At 40.3% G+C, this 17676-nt stretch overlaps 1 protein-coding gene across 1 annotated transcript in view; it reads left to right on the top strand.

Moving 5' to 3' along the window:
- Nucleotide 1: 1 nt before the first annotated feature.
- RBM15 (RNA binding motif protein 15) overlaps nucleotides 2-17676 on the top strand; it is a 29514-nt gene continuing 11839 nt past the window's right edge. The window contains exons 1-3 of the mRNA XM_082431140.1: nucleotides 2-3822; nucleotides 7889-9447; nucleotides 15926-16085. Of these exons, the coding sequence (XP_082287266.1) occupies nucleotides 957-3822; nucleotides 7889-7911 (2889 nt within the window). The 5' untranslated portion in view covers nucleotides 2-956 and the 3' untranslated portion in view covers nucleotides 7912-9447; nucleotides 15926-16085. The remainder of the gene's footprint in view (nucleotides 3823-7888; nucleotides 9448-15925; nucleotides 16086-17676) is intronic.

Here is a 17676-nt window from a genome sequence, read left to right as displayed (position 1 = left end):
TGCCCCGCGGGCCCCAGAGCGCTTTCTGGCGCATGGGGGGGTGGGGCTTTTTCAGGTTGTTCACGCAGAGGCCAGAAGGGCTAAGATGGTGTCCGGTGGGCGCCCCGCGACGGCTTCCTGAAGGGTTCGTGGGTCCCGACAGCCGGAGAGCCTGCCCAGACCCTTGTCCCACACAGGTAGGAAGTAGGAAGCCCAGAAGTTCTGAGGTCCGAGGGCCAAAGCACAACCGAGTACGCAGCGGGACCGAACAAATGTTGGAGAGGAGAACGCAGAAAGCGTGGGGAGGCGGAACTCGTTCATGGTCACCGTCTCGCGACGTCTAACTGACGTCGCAGAGCAAGCGCGTATTCTACTCTTTCACCTTCAGGCAGCTTCCTCAGTGTATGGGCCTACCCCTTTAAGCGAGTGATGGACAGTTATTTCGGCCTATCAATTTCCTCGTCAACATCCAATCAGATTTAAACTTCTTTCAGCCGCCGGAGGAGTTGAAAGAAGGGGGTAGAAGGAGGGAGCCCTCTCCTTCTCTTTTTCTCTCTCTCTCTGTCTCTCTCGCGAGATCGCTGTGACCCGGCCTCTCAGAAAAAAAATGCTAGAACATATGGCCCGACTTCCCAAATAGTAGGCTAAAGGACAGGGTCACAAACCAATGAAAGGGATGAGGAGGTGGGATCACCGCTTTCACCGCGCAAGAAGTACCGTTACAGGGCAGACTTTTTGTCCAATCAACGCCTCCAGACTTAGGGTCAGGTGACCATAGAGTGCGGGGGGCGGAGCTACAGTCTGGCGCGAGGAACCGTTAAGATGGACAACGAATATAACCAATGAGGTACTCTGACTAGGGCGTTGGGAACCCAATAACAGTGGTCGGGCGGGCGCCTTCCCGGAGCGCGGGGAGATGTAAAGACAGACAAATAGTTTTCCCAATGAGACTGTAGAAGAGAGGAGCTAATTGACCAATGAAGACTGTGGGGCGGGACCCTCTGCCGCGGCGGAGTCCAAGATGGCGGCGTGCGGTTCCGCTGTGTGAAACGAGTGCGGGGCGGCGGGTTAATCAGTTCCGCGGAGAAGACCGCCGACGACCCGCTACAATGAAGGGAAAAGAGCGCTCCCCAGTCAAGCCGAAACGCTCCCGTGGTGGTGAGGACTCGACTTCCCGCGGGGAGCGGAGCAAGAAGTTAGGGGGCTCTGGTGGCAGCAATGGGAGCAGCAGCGGAAAGACCGACGGCGGCGGCGGGTCGCGGCGCAGCCTTCATCTGGACAAGTCTAGCAGCCGAGGTGGTAGCCGAGAGTACGACACCGGTGGGGGCAGCTCCAGTAGCCGCTTGCATAGTTACAGCTCCCCAAGCACCAAAAATTCCTCGGGCGGGGGCGAGTCGCGCAGCAGCTCCCGGGGTGGAGGCGGGGAGTCACGTTCCTCTGGGGCCGCCTCTTCAGCTCCTGGCGGCGGGGACGGCGGGGAATACAAGACATTGAAGATAAGCGAGTTGGGGTCTCAGCTGAGTGACGAAGCGGTGGAGGACGGACTGTTTCACGAGTTCAAACGCTTCGGTGATGTAAGTGTCAAAATCAGTCATCTCTCGGGTTCTGGCAGCGGGGATGAGCGAGTAGCCTTTGTGAACTTCCGGCGGCCAGAGGACGCGCGGGCGGCCAAGCATGCCAGAGGGCGTCTAGTGCTCTATGACCGGCCCCTGAAGATAGAAGCTGTGTATGTGAGCCGGCGCCGCAGCCGCTCCCCTTTAGACAAAGATTCTTATCCTCCATCAGCCAGTGTTGTCGGGTCCTCTGTAGGTGGTCACCGGCACCCCCCTGGAGGAGGTGGTGGAGGCCAGAGATCACTTTCCCCTGGTGGCGCAGCCTTGGGATACAGAGACTACCGGTTGCAGCAGTTGGCTCTTGGCCGCCTGCCCCCTCCACCTCCGCCACCATTGCCCCGAGACCTGGAGAGAGAGCGAGACTACTCGTTCTATGAGAGAGTACGCCCAGCCTACAGTCTTGAGCCAAGGGTGGGAGCTGGAGCAGGTGCTGCTCCTTTCAGAGAAGTGGATGAGATCTCACCCGAGGATGATCAGCGCGCTAACCGGACGCTTTTCTTGGGCAACCTAGACATCACTGTGACAGAGAGTGATCTAAGAAGGGCTTTTGACCGTTTCGGAGTCATCACAGAAGTAGATATCAAGAGGCCTTCTCGGGGCCAGACCAGTACCTATGGCTTTCTCAAATTTGAGAACCTAGACATGTCTCACCGGGCCAAACTAGCAATGTCTGGCAAAATTATAATTCGGAATCCTATCAAAATTGGTTATGGCAAAGCTACACCCACCACCCGCCTCTGGGTAGGTGGCCTGGGTCCTTGGGTGCCTCTTGCTGCCCTGGCACGGGAGTTTGACCGATTTGGCACCATACGCACCATTGACTACCGCAAAGGGGATAGTTGGGCGTATATCCAGTACGAAAGCCTGGATGCGGCTCATGCTGCCTGGACCCACATGCGGGGCTTCCCCCTTGGTGGCCCAGATCGTCGCCTTCGAGTAGACTTTGCAGACACAGAACATCGTTACCAGCAGCAATATCTGCAGCCTCTGCCCTTAACTCATTATGAACTGGTGACAGATGCTTTTGGACACCGGGCACCTGACCCTTTGAGGGGTGCTCGGGACAGGACACCACCGTTACTATACAGAGATCGTGATAGGGACCTTTATCCTGACTCCGATTGGGCGCCACCCCCGCCCCCAGTTCGTGAACGCAGCACTCGGACTGCAGCTACTGCCGTGCCTGCTTATGAGCCACTGGATAGCCTGGATCGCAGGCGGGATGGCTGGTCCTTGGACCGGGACAGAGGTGATCGAGATCTGCCCAGCAGCAGAGACCAACCTAGGAAGCGAAGGCTGCCTGAGGAGAGCGGGGGACGGCATCTGGATAGGTCCCCGGAGAGTGACCGACCACGAAAACGTCATTGCGCACCTTCTCCTGACCGCAGTCCAGAATTGAGCAGTAGCCGGGATCGCTACAACAGTGACAATGATCGATCTTCCCGTCTTCTCTTGGAAAGGCCGTCTCCAATCAGAGACCGACGAGGTAGTTTGGAGAAGAGCCAGGGTGACAAGCGAGACCGTAAAAACTCTGCATCAGCTGAACGGGATAGGAAGCACCGGACAGCTGCTTCCACTGAGGGAAAAAGCCCTCTGAAAAAAGAAGACCGGTCTGATGGGAGTGCACCCAGCACCAGCACTGCTTCATCGAAGCTGAAGTCCCCTTCCCAGAAACAGGATGGTGGGACAGCCCCTGCAGCAGCAGCCTCTCCCAAACTCTGTTTGGCCTGGCAGGGCATGCTTCTGTTGAAGAACAGCAACTTTCCTTCCAACATGCATCTGTTGCAGGGCGACCTCCAGGTGGCTAGTAGTCTTCTTGTGGAGGGCTCAACTGGAGGCAAAGTGGCCCAGCTCAAGATCACTCAGCGTCTTCGTTTGGACCAGCCCAAGTTGGATGAAGTAACTCGACGCATCAAAGTGGCAGGGCCCAATGGTTATGCTATTCTTCTGGCTGTGCCTGGAAGTTCTGATAGCAGGTCCTCCTCTTCCTCGGCCACCTCAGACACTGCCACCTCTACTCAGAGGCCACTTAGGAACCTCGTGTCCTATTTAAAGCAAAAGCAGGCCGCTGGGGTGATCAGCCTCCCTGTGGGGGGCAACAAAGACAAGGAAAACACCGGAGTCCTTCATGCCTTCCCACCCTGTGAGTTCTCCCAGCAGTTCCTGGATTCCCCTGCCAAGGCACTGGCCAAATCTGAAGAAGATTACCTGGTCATGATCATTGTCCGTGGTGCGTCTTAAAGTCCATATGTAACATGTATTTAGTACTTTGACATGGTTCCTGTTTTGTGATGTGTGATGGGATACAGCATCGGATGCAATTTTCTTTTTAATTAGTTGTTTAGTTGTAGCTTTTTTCTTTTTTATATTTTTATAAACCTCTTTAAAATAGAAGTCAGGAGAGTTTAGCTATTACTTTAAGTGAAAGGGATGCCCTAAAGGTAGCAGGCAAATGAATTTACTTTAATTAGGAGTTCCCACTCTTATGAGTAACTTTTTTCCTCTTTTTCTGCAGTTTTTTTCTTTTTTAACCTTAAGCTTAAAAAAATCCTCCAAGTTACAAAACCAGAAATTTGAAAAGTCAGAATTTGGAAAACAAAGAGCCCACTGACTATATAAAGATGATAATATACACCTAAAAATGGCTTGATTGGTATGTAGGTAAATAATTCCTGTACCAGAAATGTTGTTTTTGTGGCTGAAATTTGATCAGGGATCTCATTAGTATAAGCTGGTAAATCATATAACATTATGATTATTTTATTCAGGTATTTGAGTATTTCTCTTAAAATACATGGTTTATTCCCAGAGAGTTTGCTTTAACATACACATTTTCATCATTAGCTCTTGAGTTCTGTATCCTGTATATGCACTTTTGGTTTGTAGCAGTAACTGTTCAGTAAACATTGAGGAATATGTTACAGACCACATATGTCTTACGCTTACACTAGTATGCAGGAAGTGAGTAGGTGCTTTTAAAATCAGAATTCTTTGGTCAGTCGTTGGTGTGTGGTGGTGTTTTCACTGACTTTTTCAGAGAGATGTAGCAGGTACAGTTCTAATTTAATTGTGCATATTTCAAAACTTGTGTTTTTCATCAGAGATGAGTTTTTATTTTTGTATCCATTCAAATTTCTGATTTCAGTAATAGAAAGAAGAGTTGTCTGCAGGCTCATAAGTCATCTTTTGTTTCAGTGGGCATTAATCAGCCATAGCTGGATTGCAGATTTTTTTATGTCATCGTGAAATGCCTTTGACATACTCTCCAAATTTTGCTTGTATTTTTATTTTCATATTTAAACAGTAGCGATGACATTACATTATTGAAAATATTTTGAATATCTTTGAAATTTTGTGTTTATATTTTCACTGGTGTCCAACCACAGAGAATTGAAATGTCAGTTTAGGAAAACCCTTTTTTAGTGGTTTATTTTCTCAGACAGCTGGAATTAATACAAAATAATTTAGCCCATCCTGACAGTTTTTTTCCAAAACTGAAGATCATATCAACTTCTGGTTTTTAACAAGGGTTTTTGCTGCTTAACAGTAATGGGTGTTTTCCTTGTTTGTCTTTTTTTTTTCATCTACCCCCACCACCTCCACCCCTAGTTTCTCAGGTCATTTGTAGGTATATTTCCCCCGTGATTTAAATGTTGAGGACTTTAGCTAAGGCCTTTTATGTTTAATTATGATTAGAAACTTGAGGACCTTTGGATCATGGTCATGTTTCTAGTCTGTGTGAGTGACTTCTTGAAAGCCTGGCAGAACCCAACTGTTTTCTTTCTGTTATCAAAGCTGATAGTTTTGAAATAGCACCAATAATAACCCAGGGAAATGTCATGTAATTTTTAATTGTCCGTTATGACAGGTGTCTAATGCATGTCAGCATGAAAGCCTCATCACTCTGTGTCATCCTTTTTGGTTTTCACTATGCATTTGTAAATTTTCTTTTTAAGTTTGGAAGTTTTTGTATTTTTTTGTTTTTAAACTGGAAAAACTAGCCATTTTGAGAGAAGGAAGATACTAGGCCATGAGCACAAAGGTCCTTGGTGTGCCTGTAGGGAAAATACCTGAAATCCTACAATTAAGACTTTTGGTCCTTTTTGCTTTTAAAAAGCTTTGCTTGACATGCTAATGTGGAGTAGACACCTGTTCAGAAACTTATGCAAGTGTGCAGTCTGTGCATAAGTGGGGTCAAAGTACAATTTGTGGCTAGATACATTTTTTCCAGTTTAAATAATCTCACTAACCATTAACTTTCGAATATCTTTTGATAAGATGGCTGGACAAATGATTTTACTCTTTTAGGGGGTGAAGTCCATGACATCTAATTTTACTCTAATCCAAAGTGTGTGTGGTTTTCTTTTTTTTTTTTTTTAAGTTGATGTGACAGCTTACCGAAGAGCAGAGTACTGTGGGTTTTGCTCCATGTTTGTTTGAATCTTTATCTGACATTGTGGCTTTTGTTAGATCTGGGCAGTTTGTGCTTCAGTGTTTTTGAAACAATGGCTTGATACCATTTCTAAATGTATGTATTATAACTAATTATGTTTAGTTTGGTGTGTACCTGCAGAGTGCCATCATTCAGATGAATCTCTTAATTTGTGTTGCTCGTTCTGTTGTGCAGGTTCATAATATTGGTAAACTACTTAAAACTTCAGAGTGTAATGAAAACAAATGTCTAAAACTATCTGGTTCTAATTCTCATTAGCCAGAATTTCATAATCTGAACATTGGATGTTCTTTGTAACAACCAATTGTTTCTTTTACTTTAAAAAAATGTATTTGTTGAATTGATTTTTTTGGAACTCAGTTCAAATGGATGGAAAGAATTTCTTCAGTATATCATTAAACAACTTATTAAGTATTACTGGTAAAAAAAAAAAAAAAAGCCAAGCTAATTTAGATTTTTAATCACAACTTCAAAGTTTATGAAAAATTAATCATTCAGCTCCTAGCCAATTTTTTAATATTATTTTGTTGGTTATAACTGGGATTCCTGTAAAGAGTTTTCCACGCAAAAAATTTAAATTCCTGGTTTAAGATGTATATTTTGACTCTCACCTGAGAGTAGATAGAGTTTTCCCTTTAAGGATTATATCTTAAAATGTCCATCCTCTGGCTGGTATAAGCTCTTGTCACATTTTGAAGGTAATATATATACTCTGGACCTTCTTAACTCAGATCATTTGAGATACAATAGTAAAAGTAAGGTGTGTGTTGCTTTCTGAGTCAAACACTTGTTTAGGTTTATTTAAAAACTATTTTATGAGCAGGTTTTCACTGACAATTTTTTTGTTGTTTTTTGTCTTTTTGATTTTAAATCCACTTTCTTCAGACAGTGAAATTGCTCATTTGCAGGTACAGCTTGAACTGCAGTTTGGCTCCCTATAGGAACCACTCACCAAAAACTGTGGTAACAGAACTAGGAAATCCTGTTGAGAAGAGGGCCTTAATGACCTTTTTTGTGAAAAAATTTTTGGAGAGAATTTCTGTACATTTTTTTTTCTGTCTGCCACAGTGTTTGGTTTGGAGATAGGAGATAGGTATGAGAACAAGAAGAGAAATGGAGCTGACCCTGTTAACATTCTGGTTATAGTGATGTGCCTAAAGGGAGAAAACGATTTCAGGTAACTACGGTGAACTGTCTAGCTTAATGAAGAGTTTTATATGTATGATGTAAACAGAGTTGGAAAGTAAAAGTCCTACAGTGTTCTTTGGCTGTTTAGCGATTGTTTGTATGAGGGTTTTCTTAAAAGAAAATAACAGCTGCTGTCTTTGGTAACACAGATGAAGGTGGATTTTTAAAAGGCTTTGTATCTTGACCCCTTTCTACAGTAATGGAGTAGGTCTGTATTGCTCCATATAAATTACAGAATGAAAATAGAGGGGGTAAAAGTTTGACTAAACTCCTTTTTGTAGTTTCATTTTTTAAGTTATATTTAGAATATATTGATTATAAATTGATTGTAAACTTACTTTTTTCTGAGTTTTTTTGATATGTTTTACTCAGTTACATGAGTACCAAGGATATTTTCAGTCCTATAATCCTCATTAATTGCAGTCTTTAAAAAAAAATCCACCCTTATTGTTCTACTTGTTGTCTATTCATACAGTAAATTCATTTCAAGGTTTGTGCCAGTGGGTATTATTGGTGCTTTTTGAAGTCAAGGTGGACTATCCAGGAAGGTCTTGTTAATGTTATGTTCAGCTATAATGGCATAGGGGAAATATATATATTTTTAATATTGTAAACATTTGTACTGAATAACCTTTTTCCCCTCCCCCCCCGCAAGCAAAACTGGTGAACAACGGATGAAGATACAGAATTCAAAGCTCTAATGGACCTTTTTGAAGAGAAGTTGTGGCTTATGTGGAGTTTACATGGGCCTCTTGATGGAAGAAAGCTAATCTGTTTAGTATTTGTGCATTTTACTAAAATGGCAGCTTAAAGTTGTGTATCTGCTATTGTGATGCCAATGCCGGTGTTTTAAGTGGAAAAAAAATGACCTTGCTTTGTGCTGTGTACACAAGATTTCTGGAAAAGAAAAACCCTTTTTATGGCTCACACAGCTTAAAAGTAGCTGTCACTCAAACGTGCGCTCACAGTTGAGCTGCTTTTGTTTTATTCTAAATAAATTGTTTCTTTTGAGGAAAATGTTTTTCTGCCTGGAAGTGAATTGACGGCAAACCTTTGACCCCTTTGTTTGCAGCTGAGGGGGTACTTGCTGCTGCTCAGATCTTGTATGTCTTGAGCAAGAAGCAGGGAGACCATCATTTTGACTATCACAGTGTGTCAATTCTGAAGGATCACTAGTGTTACTGTGACCCCCTTTGTTTGCAGTGAAGGGGATCATTTGCTTCTGAGTCCTCAACTTGATGAGGAAATGGTGCTGTTTGCTGGCACGCAAGAAGCCGGGGCAAGCACCGTAAGCCTCACCACAGTGCACGAGTCGGGGGCTTTGCTGGTTTGAAGAGCCGGAGTTGCTGAAATTTAAGTTTTGATTTATTTTGTTCACCCATCACGTTTGGCCTTAGTTTCATTTTTAATTTGAAGAAAAGTTTGAAATTGCTTTATCTTGCTCTTAACATTTGCACCAAATTGCCAAAAGAAGGAGAAATGCTCCGCTTGCTTTTTAAATATTAATGATGATGTTAATAAAGCCTTTCCTGACACATTTGAGGAGCTCCTCCATCTTCAGGGGCTTCTTGCCAGAGTTATGCAGTGATGGGTTTAGTTCTGAATGGATGAAGAGTTCCTGAGAGCTAGCGTTTGTAATTAGAACCGTTACTTGGTATCTGTGCCTTATTTGACCTGTGGTTCCACATGCCTTGGATGTGCATGCACCGTGACGGTTTCATAGGTACGAACGCACACTCAGGCCCAGTCACTTCGGTTGGTAGTACAGATTGTGAGGAAAAAATGGAGGCATCCTTAAGGAGGAAAAAGTGTTTGCCTTTAGTTCCTGCATTATCCTGTACAGGGGCTCCTGAGCTTTGGAAGCTGTTTCCAGTACAGGAGAACAACTCCCCTGTTTGCAGCAGGAGACTTCGGTGCACAGTGACAACGCTGGAGTTCAAGAGGAAGCCAGCAGTGCTGCACCATTGGCTTCAGACACCATTGTTGTTTGCCAGTTTTAAACTTAACTAGTTGCAGACGAAGACCACCTTGAAATGCAGGCTTGTTGGGCTTGTTTTGAATTTTAACCTCGGATGGAAGAGCCCTAGTGCTGTCTGTCTCCATGCGGGATGATGATTACTTAGGCAACAGGTGATTATCAACAAAGGATGCCACGCTTATACTCTGCAAGGTGGTGTTCCAGTGGCAAACAGCTGTATAAACTCTTGTAAACAGGTAAGAGGGTTTTTAGAGGTCAAAATGCATTATAATTAATAGGGTGAGGGCTTTTAATGTTTTGGGGTGTGTTTCTCTGATTGGAAGTCTTTAGGCACTCTGCTGCTGTTACTAGCTTCCTCCCTTCACCAAAGTGTTGTATTAACAAAGTTGCAGGCCAGAACTTTTGTCCTACTTGGTATTTTGATTTTTCTAAGTTTTAAAATTTGTTTTGACGTTTGAAAAAATTATTTTAATGTGAGAGCCAACGTATTAAAATCCTGGTTATGGATTTGGACCTACAAAAATTTGACGTTTTCTCTTAGCCATAGCCTTCACCCTTAGTGGTGATTTAATGGTGCTGGAAGAACTCAACTGGTATAAAAATGTTGCTTATTACAAACACTGGTTTCTAAACCTCCAAGTTAAGAATATTTTAGTATGTATAGCAAAAAAGTGTATTATCAGGCTGGGAATGACAGATAATATAGCCAAAATAGTTAATTTTTTTCTTTTTCCACAGGGAGATTTATTTAATAATAAAATTAGGTAGCTACAATGAACTTTAGGAGGTGAATGGGCGGTGTTGAGGAAGATCTAGCTCTTAACCATTTTCTTTGTCCATTTAGCCCTGCCAGCCTTCTGAGCCCTTCCAGCCCCTCCCTCCAACATTAATCAGGTGTGAGGCTTTGGCCGCTTAATACAAGCACAACTTCTTAAATGTATAATACAACTTAGGTTTCCTTGCTTTATTTTAAATGGGATCAAATATTTTGAAGAGAATTTTTCTTTTTCATGAGATTTTTGTTTTTCATCTCTTTCCAAAGGGGAAAAGTGAAGTACGATGGTTTTTAGGTTCTCAGTATGTAATTTTCAACAGTTTTTAAAACATGTGCTTATGAGTTGGCTGCCATTTAAAGCTTTGCTAAATGATCTCTCATGTACATTTCTTTAAACAGTTTATTTCTGTTGGAAATGTTAATTTCCAGTGTGTTTTCTTTCTCTGACTACTGAAAGCCCATTAAGTAGTTTTTACAGTTAGTAAAAAAATATTTAAAATCACTGTGGCAATTTGAGGAAGATTTTGTTATGCTCTACATATTTCTCCATGTTTGGTATCTTTCTTCATCTCTCAAGAAGAAGAAATAATGTTGCAGACAGGGCATTTGTTTATTTGTGTATGGAACCATGTCATGCAAAATGGAAAGATACACAGTTTTTTGAAACTACTCATGAAATCATTTTATTTCCAGCTACACCATGAAGAAAAAATATTAATTGGGTTGAGTATTAGATCTAGAGTTCTGGTTTTATAAATTGGAAACTGCCCTTTGGAATTATATGTGTGGTTTTCCAGTGTCTTTTGTATGATCTAAATTTAGGGTTCTACTATAAAGGAAATAGTTCCAAGAACACCCCTGAGTTGACTTGTGCTCATTTTGAAAAGTCTGGTTGTATTAAAATTGAAAATGGGGATTACCCTGACTTTAGTAAAACAACCTAGATTTTATAAATTGCCACTTTGGTAGCTTAAGGCACATTATTATTTACAAGCTGTTTATCTGAGGCAATAAATTTAGTGCTTATGGCTTGTACAGCATCTATTTTTCTTCTTTGCAATAAGATATATGGTTATGGCTTATCTGACCATCACCACCATTTCCCATTCCAGTTTGCTCTTTTTAAGCTTTCCTGGTTAAAATAGGCTTTTTACTTAAAAACTTGAATTATAACCTAGTTATAAGTTCTAAGCAGAGGAGTTTATTGAGTAACAAAATTCCTTTAAACCTCAGACAAGATTGCTGCTAAGAAGCAACCAAAAAGAGATTTTGATTTTGAGGTAAAATTACTTAACATGCTTCTGTACCCAAATGCTGTGATATTAAGCATTCAGGTAGAGTTCCTGTATAAATTAAATGCTGGCTGTATGTTAAGAACTAAGATGCTGAGTATATAGGACAAAGTATCAAATAGTCTCTACCCCTGTCAGCAACTTGTACTCTAATTGGAGAAACTAGATATAAACAGGTAAATAGTTAAATATCAGGGGAAAAAGTTCATAGTTTAAGACAACTATGGGAGAGATGTCACAGGTCAAATTTGATTAATTGAATTTTTACTGGCCATTTGGGTATATGATTGAGTATATGAACTTTAAGCTGGGGTGGTCAGGAAAGGCTTTACAAAATAGTTTGTTAGTTAGAGAAGGATATAGAATGGTGGAGGGAGGTTGGAATTGAGATGTCAGGCCAAGAAGCATGAATAATAATAGAAGTTGATACATGGAAAAGATGCAGGCTGAGTCTAGAAAACTAGTAATGTAGTTGGGTCAACAAAATAGGGAGTCCGGAAAGGCAAGCCAGTTTTAGGCAGGTGGGGAGTGAGGATGGATAATCAGTTGAGGGATGCTGATGTAAAGCAACAATACTGATAGCAGTCATTTATTCAGTAGCATTCTGCCAAGTCCTCAACAAACATTCTCTCATCCACTTTTCACCACAGACCATAATCTGACAGCTAGTAAGTGATAGAGCCAGGGTTCTAACCAGGCTTTTGTTCTAGCTAGGGCTCTTGGTCACTGTACTGTCATACCTCACTTTTTTCCAGAGGCTGGGATGGGATTAAAGCTGCAAACTTGAGAAAATGTCTGGATAGTGTATTTCAAACTATAGTGTATCAGCATTTGAGGTTCTTGGGAAACATACAGGCCCTTGGCTCCAACCCCAGAAATTCTGGGCTTTGTTAGGGCCAACATGGCCCAGGAGTCTTTGTTCTTTTACAAGCCCTCCGGGTAATTCTGATGTAGTCTGTGGTCAGTGGCCATGGGTTGAGCAGCACTAAGCCACAGAGAGTAGAGTGTTGAAGTATAAACCTGGGGTAATGTCATATTTAAGGCATGGGAAGGGAAGATGGTGCTAGAAAAGAGGCTCAGGTAGGAGAGCCAGAATAGTGTTCAGATTCTGAAGCTGAGAGGAGCTTCCAGAAGATAAATTCAGAGCTATTGAAGAGACAAGCAGAATGAAAATGCAAATGCCGTGGAATTTATTACTTAAAATTGTCACTTAAGTAATAGTTTTATAGTCATGTAATTATATCTCCCAGGAATTCAATCTAGCTTAGTATTTAATTTTACCTTATAACTGTCTGTGAAGAAGCGTTGCTGTTTAGTTTATGAAATGCTAAAGGGGTACCAGAAAAGTTTTATGACTTGGCTAAGGGGTACATAGCCAGAAACTGATTGAGGTATCCTTGAGTTTTCAGTTAATCTAAAAAATAATGTGATTGTAGTCTATTTTGAAATTGAAAGCGATTGTAGGATTGAGTGAGTATATGTGTATGTACACAACGTAAGTTGTTTTCCATGAATGAACCATCACTTTTCTCTCATACCTCCTAACTAGGATTGAGATACAATGGAATTATAGGTAAAGTTGAGTGTATCTTTGACTTGTAAATGGTTGAAAGATTTCCCATTTTGAATTATCAATACTTGGTTTGTCTTTGATTGGTATAGCTAATTATTTAATTCTTCAAATATTTAGGTACCTGTTATGTATCAAGTAGTATTCTAGGTCTTGGGAGTATATTGGTGAGGAAAACAGCTCCTTATGTCTCATGGAGCTCATAATCTGATGAAAGAAGGGAGGTAGTAAACTAAGTTAGGGCCTTGTTGCCAAGGACTAAGGGTTTAGATTGTATTCTAAAGCTGAATGCAGTGGAAAGCCATTGGAGGTTTTAAGCAGGGGGATGAAGTGATTTGATCAAGATTTGACTATGTGTCTCAGGAAAGTAACAAATAAATGTCTTTCAGATTTCTTTCAATTATTCCCAAGATCTAGAATAGTGCCTCGTATATAATAGGTACCCAAATATTTGAAGAATTAATTAATTAGCTACAGAAATTGAAGACACAGTATGAGTAATTCAAAACAGGAAATCTTTCAACCATTTACACATCAAAGATAAAATTTCCTTCAAAGATAAATGAACATTTCAAATTCTCTGCAAAACTGTGAATATGTTCTTGCTCAGAGATAAGCAGTGTTCTTTTATTTAAATACTGTAATAGAGATTTTATTTCTTCTTCAGGCTCATAATTGTTGACTACCCTGAGGTCTTCCTCCTTGTACATCTTCATTTTCTCAACATGTCATTTTTTATTCTTTCTGCTTTCAGCAAACTGTCATGACAGTTTACACTATAGTCACATATAGTTTCTGCTATAACACACTGACCGTGTTTTCTCTATTTCATAACTTGTAATTTTTCTAGTGGTATCAAACCAAACTTCCATACTAAAGATCAATTTAGAGGGTTTTTGTGGAATGGCTGTCATCCTATGCAAGCCAGCTACATGTGTGTATACAGTTTTAAAGTACTGAATTAGTATCTGACCTTTCTCATGTAACCAGCAGATTTTCCTTTTACCCAAGAAAGGGGCTTAATGAAAAGCTGTCATGCATAAGCTTGTTACTGCATCTGTGTTCAGGGTAGAAATATTATTACAGGTAAAATTAATACTTTGAGGTACCATATACATATATATTTTTATTACATATTTTTAAGACATATCGAGAAAAGTATTGTTTGATAAAATTGTATTTTAGCATATAGAAATTGACTGTCAGTAGTTTTACCTTGCTCCCAAGATAAGCATATCATTTGTGTATATTCTTTTATAGAGAAACACTTCAATAAATACACTCTTTAGAATTTTTCTGCATTTTGTAGCAGAGGTCTCAAACCTGGCTGTGCATTAAAATCACCCGAGGAACTTTTCAATACCAATAGCTGGGAGTCTCTTGTAGATGATTTAAATTGATCTAGGTACAGTGGGGCTCTGCCAAGGCCCCACTGTTGTTTTAAGTGCCCACGTGATTCTAGTATGTAGCCAGGGTTGAGAACAACTGCCCTAGAGACAAATCTTAAACATATGGACCAACACACGCACAGTCAGCCTCTTAAAAACTGTTTGAACATCAAAGCCAAAAACTTTCAGAGTATAATTTGGGTTCAGTAGAGTATGTATATTGTTTAGTCTTCTAGAATTTCTGCTGTTGAAAGTGTGGCCCTCAGACCAGCAGTAATAGCATCACCTAGAAGCTTGTTAAGAAATGTAGAATTGCAAGGCCTCACACAGACCCACTGAATGGACTCAGATCCCTAGGTGATTCCTCTGTACTGGAAGGTTTGAGAAGTACTTATTAAGATGCAGATACATAAATGTCCTTTGTAGTAAAAATGGGTGATTAGAATCTTATCCCTCATGCATAAGATTCTCAGATTTGTGCATTAGTCAATGACATTTACTTTAAAGATTTTAAAAAAATATTTCAATAAGAAAAGTAAGAACAAGAGTTCATAGGTAGTGAGCTTCTGGTGACCAGAGAATTACCAGAGGGTCTCTGCCACCAAGATAGGGGAGGGGTTATTGTCTATCCTAGTTGGTTGGTTCTTGCTTATTTTGTTATACTTACATTTTTTTCTCTCCCTCCTATTCTGTTATAGCCCACTCTTTTCATTGTGAGAAAGAACATGTTATTTTTTTATAGATACAGGTGAGGATATTTGAGACACTGTACTGATAGGTACCCCATAATTTAGAAAATTTGGTAGAGGTAGGTTCAGAGCTTTCTATGGAGGGGACGGATATGGACGGGATTGAGGAGTGGTTCCTAATTGCTTTTGTTTTTAAATTATTGTATGATAATGACTTCATTAATAAACTGCTTTTCCTCACATAGCAACAAGATTTGTATATATTGAAGGGAATGGACCAATGTGAATGTTCAGAAAATACTGTAAATTGCATGATATCAATTTAGATACAGAAATGCTATTTTTAATGTATAAGTTTTTATGATAAAGGATTCTAAAGTACATTAACCAAGCAACCATGTTGATATCAAATGAAAAATTGCAGCCAGATTATTCTCATCCCACAATTTTTTAATTTTTAAATTGGCATATGTGTTTTAGAGGGATTTTTCATTAAGCACAGCAATGTCAGCGTCTCTAGAAAACTTTTCTAGGGTTCATTTATGATTTATAGATTTCTCCTGAGACATGAGAGGTGTTTTTTTATTTTTTAGTGGAGACTTACCTGTATCATTTATTTCTCCTGACAAATTTCATTTATGAAGTTTACCCTCTGCAGTGTTATTAATCTTACTGGAAATTCATTCCACGAAAAGGATGAATTCATCCGAACTTTAAGGTTTGGTGGTTGAAAATACTTTATTTCTGTGATGCATGAGTATTTTTTTCTTTAATATTACTGGTTTAAAGGTATTTTGAACCTTCAGAGACGGCTTTTCTTCTATTTGCTGCTCCTTAAGTTTAGAGATGTCTGAAGCCTTAATTTAAAAAAAAAAATTTTAACACATCGTATTGGATCTACCTCCTCTATTTTTTTTTAATAGCCAAGTTTAAAGGAGGGAACATTTCTAAGTAGAGTAATTGGTTAAATGTCTTTTTTTCCTCCTGGGTTTCTTTTTAGGAACTACTGACAATCAAAAACCTATAGCCGACTTTGGGATATGGCTTTATTATTCAGCAACTAAAAGATGAGTTCTAATTGGCAGACTTCTGGCATTGGCACTTGTCCTTCTGTTTCTGTAGAAACTGGGTTGGAAGTCAGAGCTGCACAAAGGGAAAGGGTAAGTTTCTTTTAAACTCCATATTTATAAACCCGTATTAACTGTGGCATGGTATCAGTTTTCACATAAGGATATATACATCAGAGTACTAGAAGGCAAATATGAACTACTGATTTTTACTTGAGTGGAAACTGACATCAAGTCATTAAATGTAATAGGAGGGTTTGAATATGGATTTATTTTTCTCGTGACTCTGACTTCACATTTCTTGAAGCAGTGAACTCAGTATGATGATTCTCACTTTCACGTATATCTCATTTCGGAGTGATAAAATTGGTTTTTATCCTCTTAGATCTTTATTGTCGTTTTCTGGTAAGTGAAAATCGGGGTATAAAATATGTACAGAGGACATTTAAAAAGTCTGCATGAATTGTAAGTCTCTTCTCTGGGGCAAAGTCTGATTCTTTCCATTATAAAACAAGTACTGTACAACTGACTAGTTTTTTAGCTTCTCTCCTCTCTTAGCCAAGCAGGACGAGGTCGTCTGTTGGGCACATACTTGTGTTCTCATCCAGGCAGACACCCATGAATCGTAGAACCTAAGACACCTGCCAGTTGGTGAGTTATCTTATTACTATGGCTTCAGAGGACTATGCTGCACAGCTGGGGCATTTAGGCTTGAAATGGTTTAATCAAGTGTGATAAACTCCTCTGATATACAGGTTGGTGTTTGTAAATAATTTATACTCAACTTTGACTAGTTGGGATATTGAAGGAAGGTAATATTAGCTCTTGTTCTTTAAAACTTATCTATCATTTCCTTGGTCCTGAAATACTGCTCTTAAGGGATAGATTTCTCTTTTCCTTGCTAAAAGAATGTTGATGTTGGTTGACACCAACCAAAGAGTGGGACATCTTGGCTTTATTTTGGCACAAATTGTTAGTTTTGTAAAAATAGTGTAAAAGTGAAAGTTGGAAATTTTTCAATAGGGAAAGTTAATTCAGTTTTGAAAATTTCACTTCACAAGTCCTCGGTCAGTTAATGCCTGAAAGTGGATTTTCATTAAAACTGTAATGCCTCCCTTCTTAAGTACTACTGTGTATCCTATTTGTTTCTATTTGCTCACTGGAGCTTGAATGATGTAAAAATAAATTGAATTTGTGACTGTTGGTAAACGTGGATAGAAAAAACTTTAGTCTCTAGCTGCCTGCTGTCAAGTATCCAGACATGCATATGTGTCTTTACTCCTTAGTAAGGGTGGCCAGCTTGTCCTGGTTTTAAAACGGAGAGTCATAGATCCCAGGAACTCACTGATTTCCAGGCAAGCCAGACAGTTGGTCACCCTGTCTTATTCTCTGCATGCCTGAAACAATGTCACTAGGTTGTTATTGATCATCGTTTTGGATAGAAGTAGATTTTTACGATATGTTAGCTTCTGTTGGAATGTTCCAGAGAGTAAGTTCTTCTTTTTAAAGAAATGATAGTCTTATTTGTCTCAGTGATCCTAGGTAATGCCAGCTTCCCTCTCATAGAAATAAAACATGAATTTTAAACTGATTGATTTAAAAGGTGATTACAAGGACTGTTGTTGTTTTTCATTTGTGTCCCCATGTTAAGACCATGGGTGATAAATGTGAGACATTTAGGTAG

This window comes from Balaenoptera physalus, assembly GCF_965194825.1.
Source record: "Balaenoptera physalus genome assembly, chromosome: 1".
Taxonomy (NCBI): Eukaryota; Metazoa; Chordata; class Mammalia; order Artiodactyla; family Balaenopteridae; genus Balaenoptera; species Balaenoptera physalus.
The sequence above is the reverse complement of the archived record's forward strand: the minus strand, read 5'-3'. Positions and strand labels throughout refer to the sequence as shown.